The sequence below is a fragment of the Penicillium riverlandense genome (assembly GCF_028828495.1).
Source record: "Penicillium riverlandense strain IBT 135883 chromosome Unknown utg000006l_segment0_segment0, whole genome shotgun sequence".
NCBI lineage: Eukaryota > Fungi > Ascomycota > Eurotiomycetes > Eurotiales > Aspergillaceae > Penicillium > Penicillium riverlandense.
In genome coordinates this window covers 1,410,724-1,424,042 of record NW_026643197.1, presented here as the reverse complement: position 1 = coordinate 1,424,042, position 13,319 = coordinate 1,410,724, and the positions used below count along the sequence as shown (strand labels likewise).

Here is a 13,319-nt window from a genome sequence, read left to right as displayed (position 1 = left end):
AGCCACTGGCCCAAACATTGATGAAAAGAAAGGTCCACAGAGTGGAATGAGAGTGCCAAAGAATACGCCTGTCAATGACCCGAAGGCCGTTGAACAGACTGTTCCGCCGCGCTGTGCAATGCAGGGACCAATCTGTGGTGGACCGCCTTCATGATCGCAGCCACCCAAACAAGGTAAGTATGAAGAAGAAAAGAAAAAAGAAGAGGAAAAGATGTTGGGCGGGAAGCCTTTTTATAGGGGGGCGAAGACGGCGCTAGCGTAAGCGAGACCGGGACGGTCATGTGAGTTGGTATGAGTCAGCTGACCAGGGATGGAATGTTTACATTTGGGACCAGGGAAAAGGTTCGATTAGTTACTTGCTAGCCAAACAGTTCCATGCGATTCGATGGTTGTGTGCGCTCTCGATTGGCTCTCCTGGCCAGCCACCAAACAGGCCCGGCGCGAGCTTGTGTGGAGCCTCCCCCTTTTTTGCTTTTTTTTTTTTTTTTTTTTTTGGTTTCATTTCGACAGTAGCACAAGTCGGCAGAAGGCCGCCGGCCGTATGCCTCGAAGAGACAAGCGTCGGATAACTAGCGCTACGGTGCGGCAAGAGGGCTCATCCTCATCAAAGTGTGCCATGGTTAAAGGAGGTCTAGATGGCCAGGCTAGTGAGCGCTAGAACGATGGAGCCCCTTTCGGCAGACCTAGACAGGGGAAAGGAAATGATGATGTAGGTACCAACAGGGGTACATCAAAGGACTTGATTATTTTCCCCTGCGCTGTCACGGTACACTAACTACTACTGTACTCGGTGGACACCTACCTCTTGAGTGAAGATATGCAAAATCTGCCTGCCATAATATAGTTAGAAGGATCGCTTCCTGTTTTGTCGATACCCTGCTCGTGGCCGTTCCGGCCGCATGGCAATTGCAGCGCTAACAAGTAACTAAGTCACGCCATCGTGCCGAGCAAAGATCATCGACAGTTGATCGACGCTGGCATTGGTCCATTGGCTGGAAGTCACGAGGCTGGCCCCAACTGGTGAAAAAGGGAGTCGGGAAAAGGGGTTGTGATAGGGTGCAATTGGTTGCCGGCCGGGAGTGGATCGGCCGGTTGGCCTATCATTACTGGAAATGTTCCGAAGGTCGCATTATTGATTATCTTCTATCGCTGCTGAATTCTTTTCTGGGCTTCTGATAGACTGATAGACTACTGTTGACGGCGTAGAGCTGAGCTCTAGCGTGAACCATGGGAACAGTGCAGAACAGCTATGGACCATGGTACCCGGACTAAGGAGCTACAACCCTGGCATGTAGCAGCGCAGCGCAGAAGTTAGTTAGGGCTAGCCACTCGTAACTCTCCGACACGGGACCGCAGACTAGTTTCTTGCAAGTGGGTCGCGGCCATTGTGCTTTGCAGTTCTAGACAAGGAGCCGCCTAGACCCAAGGAAAAAAGGGGCTTAATTAGGGGGAATTTAGAGTCACTCTAGTGTTTTGGGCGGGACCCCACGAGCGAGTCGGGATACTGAAATGGGTACAAACGGAAAAAGATGGAACTCCGGGTTGCAAACGTACGTTTGAGAAAAAGAAAGGCAAAAAGTTTGTGTCATCGATACGAACATCATGCCGGTCTACGATCGCGGGCGGGGGATCCAACCGTGGAAATGGGCGGTGATACGTCCAGATCGCATATTACGTGCCTATCGTTGCGAAGAGCGAAAGAGGGGTTGCGACAATCAGAGCTGGTCGGTGGCGAGCACACAGGGTTTGTACACGGACGCCACTCGACCATGATATCAGATAGCGGTGGTCATGGGGTCGGTGAGGTGGTTCAGCAGGGGTATGTTTGAGGAGAGGAGAGTGACTATTATTTCCCAAGGGATCGACTATTGCCGTGACGAGGGGGCCAGAAATCTGCAGGACAGGACGGGCTTCTGTTCTCCGCATAGAGTTCTCGTGTCTCGCTGAGACAAGTGTCACCGCCAGTGATACAGGCGATAGTTATCGAGAATTGTCCTTAATTTGCTGCTGTCAAACCGGCAAGGGGATCCGAGCTGCCGCAAATTACTGACGATCTCAGCTGCATCGCCGATCACAGGAGCATGGTGGGAGGGACCCGGTAGAATCCTGCTGGGATTGGATTGTTCGGGCCAAGCCAGTGCCGGGTTGGGTTGGGAAGTTACCCATCATTAAGTATTCCCTGGCAGAGGGCGCCACACAGAGGGTTCTATCTTTGCCCACCGAATATTGAATGTCGTAGCTAGTAGCGGAGGGGTTTCACAGAATGGACTCCCAAGGTCTGGACGGGTGGTACATGTATACATGAACCCGAACAGAACCCCCTGAAGGGCATTAGCTAAGCCGACCCACCAGTCTCCCTGCAGCTCTTTACCCCTTCGGGCGCCATCAACAAGCGCTGGACTTTTTCTTTCCTTCTTTTCCCTTCCGCTCTCCCTTTTCCCTTTTTCTCTTTCTTTTTCCCCTCTCCATCCCACCTGCAAAGCAAAAAAATTATACCCCCTCCCCTTTCCCTTTCCTAACTTCGTTGTGATACCCCGAGCTACTCTTGCCTAGTGCTTGAAGCTCCTTTTTCTTTGCTTTCCTTTGAGATACCCCAAGATACCCCCCAAACCCGCTTTCTTGATACCCTAATACACCGTCTTTCGGTCTAATCACCTTTAATATCACCATGTCTGACACCAAGCCTGTTGAGGAGACCCCCGTGGTCGCTCCTGCTGCTGAGACTGCCGTCGAGACCCCCGCGGAGACTACCGCTGAGGCTCCCAAGGAGACCGCCGAGCCGGCCGCTGAGGAGACCACCGCCACCCCAGCGGTTGAGAGCACCGAGGCTGCGGCTGAGCCCGCCAAGGAGGAGGCCAAGGAGGTGACTCCCGCCAGCGAGGGCACCCTGGGCTACAAGGCCCCCGGTCTCGTCAAGTAAGTGGAAAAAATTTCCTTTGCGGAAATCGCGCCAGTGAGGGCAAGAACTAATACGATGATTTCCAAATAGGGGCCTCCGCTTCTCTAAGCGCTTCTTCTACTTCAGCGACGACGCTGTTGAGAGCAAGAACCTGACGGTCTTCCACCAGAACGAGAAGCCCGCGACCGCCAACCCCACCGCTGCCTGGGCCAGCCAGACCGGCAAGGGTCTGTTGTTCTTCACCAAGCGCGCGGAGGACAAGGCCACTCCCGCCGGCATCTTCAACCTGGTAAGATTTGCATTGGTTTGAGCGCGGTTGATTGCGAACTGACGGAATTTTTAGTCCGATGTCACCGACATCAGCAAGGATGGCGTGAACGAGTTCCTGTTCAAGGTCAACGGCCAGAAGTACACCTTCCAGGCCGCTACCGGCGCCGAGCGTGACAGCTGGATTGCTGCCCTCGAGGCCAAGTCTACCGAGGCCAAGGCCGAGAAGGAGACCATCACCTCCAGCGAGGGCTACAAGGCTGAGCTCGAGAAGCTGACCAAGCCTGCCGTGGCCGCCGTCGCTGTCAAGAAGCCTGCCGAGAAGCCCGCCGAGGCCAAGGAGGAGGCTGCTGCCGAGGACAAGAAGGAAGAGAAGAAGGAGGAGAAGAAGGACACTGCCAAGAGCCGCTCGCAGTCTCGCAAGCGTGCCAGCATCTTCGGCTCCCTGCTCGGCAAGAAGGACGAGACTGCTGAGGAGAAGAAGGAGGAGAAGAAGGATGACAAGCCCGAGGGTGAGGAGGCCGCCGCCGCCGCCGAGCCTGCCGCTGAGGCTGAGGCTGCTGCTGAGCCCACCGCTGAGACCGCCGCCGAGCCCGCCGCCGCCGCCGAGACCACCGAGGGTATGTTTATGATGCATTTTTGATCCCGAGAAACAGATTCTGACATTTCCCCTAGCTGCTACTGAGGCTCCCAAGGAGGAGAAGAAGGACGAGGAGAAGAAGGAGGAGAAGAAGGCCAAGCGCGCTTCCATCTTCGGCAACTTCTTCCAGAAGGTCACCAGCCCTTCGACCGAGAAGTCCGAGAAGGAGGCCGCTGCCCCCGCTGAGGATAACGCTGTTTCCAGCACTGCTCCCCAGCTCGAGCACCCCGTCGAGGGCGCTGCTGGCACCCCCATCGAGCCTGAGAGCGTGACTGCCCCGGCCGACGCTGAGGCCGCCAAGGACGCCGCTGCTCCCGCTGAGGCGGAGACTCCCGTCTCTCCCGCTACCAAGGAGAAGCGCCGCACGTCCTTCTTCGGCTCTCTGGGTGTCAAGAAGGAGAAGAAGGCTGACACCTCCGACAACGAGGCTACCACTGATGGCGAGACCAAGGAGAAGGCCAAGTCCTCCAAGCTGGGTGGTATCTTCCGCAAGCCCAGCAAGGCCGTGAAGCTCGAGAAGGGCGAGGCTGCTGCTACCGAGACCGAGACCAAGGCCGCTGAGACCACCGAGACCGCTGCCGAGCCTGCTGCCACCGAAGAGGCCCCCGCTGCCACCACCGAGGAGACCCCCAAGGCTGTTGAGACCACCACCGCCGAGGAGGCCAACAACGTCAACGTCGCTGCCTCGACCCCGGTCCAGGCTGCTGCTTGAATAGCAACGCCGCGGAGACGGGTCGTCGAGTTTGAACGGTGGTGGGACTTGTCCTACCAGTCGCCAACTCGCGGTCGTCTAGATGGGCTCGGTTCCTCGACTTGAGTCGCAATGGTGTGGAAACACACGAATCTACACCCGTTCGCTTCGGTTGCTTGTTTGCTTTGCCTCGTCACGGCCACTTTTTCTCAGTCCTCCCTTGCGAGTCTGAGCGAATAATGGCACAGAGATACCCGCTGTCGCTTTTTCTTTTGCATCAACCCAAAACCTTAAACCCTCGAAAAAACAGTCCTTGTCGCCAGCAGTTTTTCCTCAGCTGCTTCCGTTCCTTTCATTTTGACGATCTGCGTCTCGCAACCGTGACTCGAGCGCGACGTGTTTATGCGTTACGTGCGTGTGTCGCCTGACTAGATTGATACCACTGCTTTTCTTGTTCTTGTTCTTGTTCTTGCTGCTTTTCCTGTTCGATACCCTGCAGGGAGGAAGGGTGTGCGATTTGCTTGTTGCTCGGTTCTGTTCTTCTTAGGTCGTTCCGCTCAACTCAAATTGGCCCTCTTTAATGTTGTCTACCCCGTTGTGCCTGCCTGTCTTGCGCGTGGTTACTTTTTTCTTGTCTGGGTGGCCCCGTAAGTGTGGCTTACACCGCGATAGGTAATACTTAATAGAATCTTCTCCGTTTTCGATTACTGCTGTTTATTGTAGCCGTACTTAGCCTACGTGTTGTATGTAGCCTATACTGGTTCAAGATGGAAGACCTCGTAGCATCATTCCAGTCAAGGGAACAGCCGTACGAGTTACAGTTGATGAGTGATGTGATGGAATTGCGTTTAGTTAGTTAATTACATACCCTTCATGCAACCACTTCAAAGACGTGGCACCTCTATAGACCTGGCGCCCTCTCTGCCTTTCCCTCCATTTCACTCCCTTTCCTTCCCCTTTTCTTTTCCCCTTCCATTAGTGTCAACATTCCCGGAATCTATTTCTGAAGCGCCATCTTAAGATGCTTAAACTTCTGAGAAACCTGAATAGCAGCCTTAGCTACGCCCTCCGAAACAAGCATACGAACCATCTCGTCCCATGCATTGGTGATGCGCTTCCTCTCCGAGCTCCAAATTCCACCCTCTTTACTCGCATCAAGCCCTAAATGATGGCCCTGTGCCGCTGCGTAAAGCGAATCTCTGCTCGGGAAACTCAGATTGACGATCATTTTGTCGCCAGTTTGCATTCCAATACCGCCCACCAGACATATCTTCAGCGCCGCGGCTGCTTTGTCGCCCCCGTGGCCGCCGTAACTGATAATGATAGCTGGCTTCCCCTTCCATTCGTGGTATAGGAAGTCGATTGCGTTTTTGAGGCCCGCTGGTATCCCCCAGTTGTATTGCGGGGTCACGAAGATGAACACGTCGAGCGAGGCCACTCTTCGTGACCATTTGCGTGTGTGCTCATGAACATAGCCCTCGGATGGTGTTGTCTTGGATGGGATGCCCGGCTCATCGTAGAATGGCAATTCTAGGGCACTGATATCGATGTAGTCAAAGTCGAATGAAAGATTGTCTTTTCCAGTAGCACTAGCAGAACTTGAGTGAAGCTGAACTGTTTCGAGCACGAACTTTGTGATTTGGTCTCCAACGCGCGGCTTACGTTGGCTGCCGCAGATGATGCCGACCCGAAAAGCTTTTTGGGGGGGACGAGGTAGTCATTCAAAAAGAATCCGTGGATGATAGAATGTCTGTTGGGTTTTTTTAAAAATCAATTGTAACCTGCAAAGCACCGCCAAAGTAGAGAAATCCACGACTTAAATATAGGCAGGTTGAACTACAATAGGAAGAAAAAGCCACGGAATTCCGCGGGACGATTACTTAATTAGGCTAGTCTTTATCCGTTGGTGCATCCTTTCTAATTGTCCATATGGCAAGAGCCGTAGCCGAGTGCTTTTACTTCATTATGCCCGAGATGAACGCTGAGAATCACTTCAGATTCTCTAATGACTGTCTTAAACCTCATTGTTGTTGGCTATAAACGGCAACCCTCCATGTACGCGCATTTTTGTGTGTTTCCTAATTTGAGTGTTGCGTTTTGTGCTTTTACCTATTTTGGGTAGTCGATAAATTTTGTGCAACTCCCAGTTTGCTAAAACAACTCCCTCCCAATCACTGTCATGCCCACTGATCTAGGGGCGGTGTGCAAGTTGCAGACAGTCAACCATTCGACAGGACCAACGGACAGCTTGGGGCGCGGCATACCCACTAGACGAGCTGGGGCTTGCATTTTGATCACAAATGCATGCATACTTGGATGAAGGGACAAATTCTGCCCAATCGTTCCAGACTTCGATCCTTGCTTTGCGTGCTCGAGGTGACGTGGGTGCTACCCAAAATGCACGACTAAACCTGGTACGCTTCAGTGAAACCATACCCCGCCGTTCTGCAGGTGTTTTCATGAGTGCCACACTCTTCAGCATCCACAGCTTATTTCTTGGGAACATATGTGCATTAGGATGTATTCTCCGGTAAGATACAATTTGCTAGTGTTGTCAATCCCCTTATACCCGCGACGACCTTTCAGCTAGCGACTGCGCGATGATATCACAAGATGAGCAACGTACATAACGGTGGCTGGCTGAAGAGCTGGCTGAAGCTGAACATCCACCATAGCCGATCGTTACTAGCTAGGATCTCCAAATATCTGGCTATAAATACCGTGTCTGTGCCACGTAACTACCGCTCTATGAACCTGAGCCTTTTTTTTCGACCATCTTCCTCTGATACTTCCCTAGTTTGAAGCACAACCTATCATCACTATGGCCCTCCAACGGGTTGAAGAGTACGTGCCCTCTACTAATCCAAATTCTTCCACTCTGCCATAGGCGGCACACTTATAACACACCTTTTTTATAGCGTCGGTGAGCTCCTTCAAGCCATTGATACCGGCAAACCTACCATTGTCCATTACTGGGCTCCCTGGCAAGGCCCCGTCTCGCCTCTGACTCCGATGCTTGAGGGGGAAGCAGAAAAGGCTGCCGGCCCAGTCGATTTCTATCTTGTCGAAAACGAAAACTTTCATCCTAGCCTCAGCCCAGATGAGTTGCCTCTGACGGTCTTCTATGTTGGCGGCGACGAGGTGGACAGAGCCCCGTCCGACTTCGGTCCGACTTTGGATCTTATCCGGAGAGCATGCAACTAGGCAGTCGAGGTCATGTGATGATTTGATGCGACGGACTCAAGTTGTTGTGGCTTTCCTAGACAGATCAATTGGATAAAGATTGATCTATAGTCTGAGTAGGACAATTATACATTTGAAATGGAATGTATTCCAAGGTTAAGAAATAGCAAGACATCCACATCCACAAATATGCTCATTGCTTCCTCACATCGTAAGTATTGCTCTGCCACCCCACAGGTGTTTTCAGCAGATGAGGACCAGTAGATATCTCATAGATATGCTACCCCTGTATAATATTTTTCTCAGGCTCTCACCTTTCCAAGACTGTGTAATATCCGCGGACAATTATCTAGACCAGGCAGGCTGTTTCTTATGTTGGAGTCACTTAGTATGGAGTCAATATTTTACAAGGGCCGTGGAGTTGTTTTGATGAGCTGGCTGCGTCCCGGACTTTTACGATCAGGTTAAAAGTTGGAGAATGTTGTAAGTATCCATCGCGCCGGTGATCTGCAGGCTGTTTCCTGCCTCACAAGTGACGTGGTTTCAGGCGTAGGCTTTTGGCTTTTGGTCCTGGTTGTTTCGCTTGAGGTACCCAGGAGTGGGTCCGTAATACCCTAACGCATACATCTACGTAGCACATCTTGCTATACTTGCGTGCTGTTTGATTACAGTCGACTTATGACGTTACTTCTCACGAATCATAGAAGATATGTGTATTTGGATTTAATCAAAAAACCTCGCCTTCAATCTAGGAGTTGCATCTGCCATCACATTGCCTTATTTCCCTTCCGCAGCCGCGGCCTTCGCCTTATCATCAATGGTCTTAGCAATAGCCGGGCGAGCCTTGATACGGTTCAACCAGGAATTAACATGCGGAAACTTCTTCTCGAGATCCATTTCGTTTGACCAGAAGAGCGCAGCCACCTCGAACCACGGCACAAAAGCAGCATCGACATAGCTATACTTGCCGCCAACGAGGTACTCCTTGTTCTGGAGCGATCGGTTGAGCACGCCCGAAACACGACGGATCTCGTTGACGTAGCGCTCGACCGCACTAGGTACCTTCTCGGGGTGATAGACCGTAAACCAGGTGGCCTGCCCGAAGTACGGTCCCTGGCCGGACATCTGGTAGTGTAGCCACTGCTTGCTTTCGTAGTACTCCTTTGAGCCGGCGGTGAAGCTAATGGCGTGTTGCTTGTCGTATGTGTCTACCAAGTACTCGAGGATGGCGCCGGATTCCCAGATAGTGATGCCGGTGTTCGGATCCTCGAGTGCGGGAACACGACCGTTAGGATTGATAGACTCATAGGGTTCCTTCTTTAGGTCGCCGAGATCGACCAACTTGAGCTCGTAGGGAACCTTGAGCTCTTCCAGGATCATGAGGACCTTCCAGGGGTTGGGAGTGCCGGCATGGCCCCGGAGGGTCCAGAGAGTGAGCGTTTTGAGAGACATGGCGATTGATTGATTGATTGATTGGGAGAAGTAGAGTTCGATACAGAGACTACAAGGATCGAGGGTTGGTCTGCTTAAAAGTACTTCAATGGTGGGTACATCAGGATATGGATTATTCAATTCGGCACCCGAGAAACCGAAGGCTTGATAAGCTGGATAGTTAATTGTCTCTTGTAAGTTTCATCAGCGTTTACTGGGTCTTGGTTATCAACACAAACCCCGGACTATGCAGCCAACCCGCCTGGACTCTCGGGACGTTGATTGGTCCTTAGTCATCAACACAAACGGCACAAACTGATGCAAACAAAACTTTGTTTGGAGTGGGGGGATTAATAATTGCAAAGCGTAGCGAACCATTGGTCCTTGTTCATCAGCACAAACAGCACAAACAGCATAAACTATGATACAAACAAAACTTTCATGCGGCATTAGTCAAACGATTCGAGCGGCGACAATCCTGCCCGTGATATTCATAATTAGCAGGAGCGGGGCTCTCGTAGATAGAACAATTTTGTTTTCCAGCTTTTTATAACTTGATGATTTATAATAGCATCTATTTAATATATAAATTTAATATTAGCGGTTCCATATGGTCAAGTCTGTCTGTCGTATATATAAAACATAGCTTCTTGCCAGTCCAAGTTCGGGACTAGCTGTATGATCCTTTACTTCGATAGCTTTCTTTGCTAATTTTCTGGATATGTCGGCCGACACACTCTCACTTGCAGGAAAGACTGCTTTGGTTACAGGCTCTGGCAGAGAGTCTGGCATCGGTGCCGCTATTGCCAGAGCTTTGGCCCGGAACGGCGCGTCTGTAGCAATTCATTATGTGTCGGAAGGCTCCAAGGCGCGGGCTGAAAAGGTAGCGATTGACATCAATAAAGAGTTTGGCACCAAAACCACCGTCGTACAAGGAGGAGTGGAAAATTACGATACTGCAAAGAACATGGTTGAGCAAATTCTGCAAGCATTTAGCGTCGACCACATCGATATTCTCGGTATGTCATGGGCGCCGTGATGTTCTTTCCAGGTCGTTGGACAAGACTGATTGACTATTTGTTCTAGTCAACAACGCAGCGGCTGCACGCAACACACCTCTCTTGGAGGTTAAGGAAGAGCAGCTCGAATACGAATTCGCTGTCAACGTCTTCGGCGTGATTTACATGACACAAGCTGTTGTTGGCGTAGGTCGAATGCCGCAAGGCGGCCGCATTGTCAACATCGGCTCCATCGCCTCGAAAATCTTGGTCCCACCTCCTGTATATGGTGCGACAAAAGCTGCAATGGATGCCCTGACCACGTTTTGGGCTGGCGAGGTAAGCTTTCTTTCGTGTTTTGCCACTCTCTACGATCGACAACCATCTAACGAAACGCCGGACAGCTTGGCAAGAGCCGTGGAATTACCGTCAATACACTCGCACCCGGCCCAGTCCCAACAGATATGTCGAAAAACTATCTGGTGGCCCCTGACGGGTCTCCAACTGCGCTTCAGCTTTCTATGTATGAACAGACGCGAGCTGCGAATCGCCTCGGGTCAGTGGAGGATCTGGCTGATGCTACGCTTCTGCTAGTATCAGAAAAGAGCCGGTGGATCACTGCACAGTTTATTTCAGTTAGTGGCGGAATTACCGGGACCATGTAATCTGGGGGCTCAGTTGACGCGAACCCTTGACTAAATGGATGTGGCCATTTCGGTTCCCAACGTCGCGTGCCCTTCTCAGGGATCGCAAGTATCTTTCACGCTGGCTGTAATTAAGTGCTTCTGAAAATGTACAGCGAGCTTTGAAATAATACTGTCATATTCCCTCTGCAGAGCTCCCTTATTCAAGTGGTTTTGTAGAGGGTCGGTAGACCCAAGATGGAGCACGGAATGGTGAGGTATAAGGTAGGAGTTTCGGACCCTTGTTGGGACTTGGGGCTTAGAACCTGACTGCCAACTCCATGCGCGCCGGACCCACATCACCACTTATCGGTTCAGTGGGATATTATTATTCTTATTTAATCAAGTTTATTGTCCAATTAAGCCTAAAGCTATGACAGACCAAGCTCCTTGGGTCTAGGGCTATCAATTGGCCTTGGCTATGATATTCTCGAAAAGGAAAGAATCGCTAGAGCGATCGTCCATTTGAACCCTTTACATATTCCCCTCTCCCCCTTTTCAGTCCTTTACCCAAGGGATCCAACGGTTGAAGTTCGATCTGTTTGTCTTCTCTTCATGCAAATCATCCTCCGCCACAGAACGAATATCAGGATCCCACGTACATAGCGCGCCATAATACGTATCCCACTCATCTGGCTCAATCACAACCTGAACATTCTCCAATTTCTCCAAAGCACCAGACACAACGAGGCTCTCGTCATGGTCCCCACGAGGATAAATCCACAATGCACCACCGCTGATCTCTAATCGCTGCAGCCCCGGCCATCCCTGGAGCAATACAGGCAGCAAAGTGTGTTTCAGCGGCGACGGAGGCGGGGCCGTGAAGCAACATCTCCGCACGTAATAGCGAAGTAAGATATCAGCCTTGCTTTCCTTGCTCAGCTGCGAGTACACCAGCCGAACTACCTGTGGCTGCACTATTCGTACAAAATGCGCCAGTTCACCGTGGACGAGGTCCCCACGCTGCTGCCAGTCGAAGTGGTATTCCACTCCGGCGTCGCCTATAGTGAGACGTACGTGGTCTAATGCACGATAGGTGAGCGTCTGGAGGTGTGCGCACCGGGTTTCTAGCTCTGGGGTGAAGAGCCCGGTCATGTCGCCTGGTAGCACCTCCGAGGGCTGTTCCTCATGCGCCGGCCTGTTTTCGGTCTTGAGGCGTAAGATCCGTTCATCACGGCTTCGGACGCCGGGGAAGTTGTTACCATCGTTAGTAAGACCGCGCTCGTGTAGATGGTCGATGGTCAGGCTGTGAAGCGGGAATTTGTCTGTGCCGTGTAGGATGGCTGAGGCCAGCGCGTAGTGCATCTGGCCGCTGAGGGAGATGGCGGTGGCGCGTGGAAATAGGGAGCGTACTGTTGGACACGGATAAGGATGGGCGTATCCGCCAAATATGTCTATGGAGACGGCTTGGTCGAGGTGGCCGAATAGGGTGTAGATGTTGTCCAGTTCGTGGATGGGTGATGAGTAGGGACGAGCCCAATGAGGCAGTCGACAAACCGTGTGCAGACTCATGGTCCACGAGAACGAGCGGACAAAGCGACCTAGTTCCGGTTGTCGCAGTATTTGCTCCATGAAGAGACTTTGGCGGCCGAAGATGATACTGTCCTTGGGCCAGCGAGTGGTCATGCCTCCGAGGGCGTTGGTTTTGATATCGGGTTTGACATGATGGACACTGAGATCGATGTGCGAGTACAGCGCGGGCGTGCAGAGGCTATGCATATCTCTGCACGTCTCCGACAAATGTTTAACAGATGGCTGGTCCATGCCTTCAAGGATGATGAGCCATATCTCATTGCTGACCCGTTCCAAGGCATCCATCTTGGCGGTTTTGGTGAACACTCAATTTCTGATACTCGGTGCAGCTAGATGGATGGGTTTCGAGTGTAACTAACTCACGACTTCCTTGCGGGTGGTGTGTTTGTAACGGGATGAATATTAGGGAAATAGCGGATCGAACAAACTCGGAACTTCCTTTAGATGCAGGTTTTGCATCCTTTTGATCGACCAGGGGCACTCGCCATTGGCATTACTCTCGATGACCGTGTCCAACAGCTGGCTTGGTGATGTGACAAAGGTCAGAGGAAGCGGGGCAAGCCAGCCCAGTGCCTCAGCCTCCGCCTCGAGCCGCCTCCTTCACTTTACGGTGTCCCTCCATTTAATGCGGCCTGCTCAAAGACGGATCTGCGCTAAGCCTTTGGCCGTGGGGCCAGAAAAGAGTTATCAAGTGTGTACTGGTCAAGCCGATTTCGAGAAAGACTGTAGTAGCCTATGCCATCTACGATACAGATCCGTTCTCTACTATGGGTTATGTCATAGATAAGCCCGTGCTTTAAAGGAGCTAGATTTAGGGCTATCTTCGTTCGACCACTCACTCTTGATTGTTAAGATAGCTCTCCCTCCGGAGGCTATTTTGGAGGTAGGGTATGGAGGTGTCGGATGTACTGAATTTATAAGCGAATACATACTTGAAAGTACTAAGTACTCTACCTAAGAAGCAATACACGTCCAACTAATAAGGGTACTCCGG

The 13,319-nt window shown here is 51.7% G+C and overlaps 5 protein-coding genes across 5 annotated transcripts; 2 read left to right on the top strand and 3 right to left on the bottom strand.

Annotated features, from left to right (window-relative positions):
- Positions 1 to 2,668: 2,668 nt before the first annotated feature.
- N7474_006820 (uncharacterized protein) lies at positions 2,669 to 4,518 on the top strand (the record flags this gene model as incomplete). The annotated part of the gene is made up of 4 exons (XM_057198230.1): positions 2,669 to 2,916; positions 2,990 to 3,188; positions 3,243 to 3,786; positions 3,842 to 4,518. The coding sequence occupies 4 exons, from the start codon at positions 2,669 to 2,671 to the stop codon at positions 4,516 to 4,518; spliced, it is 1,668 nt and encodes a 555-aa protein (XP_057051670.1).
- A 976-nt stretch (positions 4,519 to 5,494) lies between these two features.
- N7474_006819 (flavin-dependent quinone reductase) lies at positions 5,495 to 6,958 on the bottom strand (the record flags this gene model as incomplete). The annotated part of the gene is made up of 2 exons (XM_057198229.1): positions 5,495 to 6,164; positions 6,909 to 6,958. 2 exons carry the CDS (start codon positions 6,956 to 6,958, stop codon positions 5,495 to 5,497), a joined length of 720 nt encoding a protein of 239 aa, XP_057051669.1.
- A 1,499-nt stretch (positions 6,959 to 8,457) lies between these two features.
- On the bottom strand, positions 8,458 to 9,132 carry N7474_006818 (glutathione S-transferase family protein; the record flags this gene model as incomplete). Its single annotated transcript, XM_057198228.1, has 1 exon — positions 8,458 to 9,132. The coding sequence occupies one exon, from the start codon at positions 9,130 to 9,132 to the stop codon at positions 8,458 to 8,460; it is 675 nt and encodes a 224-aa protein (XP_057051668.1).
- Positions 9,133 to 9,832: 700 nt separating this feature from the next.
- On the top strand, positions 9,833 to 10,774 carry N7474_006817 (SDR family NAD(P)-dependent oxidoreductase; the record flags this gene model as incomplete). Its single annotated transcript, XM_057198227.1, has 3 exons — positions 9,833 to 10,130; positions 10,198 to 10,448; positions 10,514 to 10,774. 3 exons carry the CDS (start codon positions 9,833 to 9,835, stop codon positions 10,772 to 10,774), a joined length of 810 nt encoding a protein of 269 aa, XP_057051667.1.
- A 516-nt stretch (positions 10,775 to 11,290) lies between these two features.
- N7474_006816 (uncharacterized protein) lies at positions 11,291 to 12,610 on the bottom strand (the record flags this gene model as incomplete). The annotated part of the gene is made up of 1 exon (XM_057198226.1): positions 11,291 to 12,610. The coding sequence occupies one exon, from the start codon at positions 12,608 to 12,610 to the stop codon at positions 11,291 to 11,293; it is 1,320 nt and encodes a 439-aa protein (XP_057051666.1).
- Positions 12,611 to 13,319: the final 709 nt, after the last annotated feature.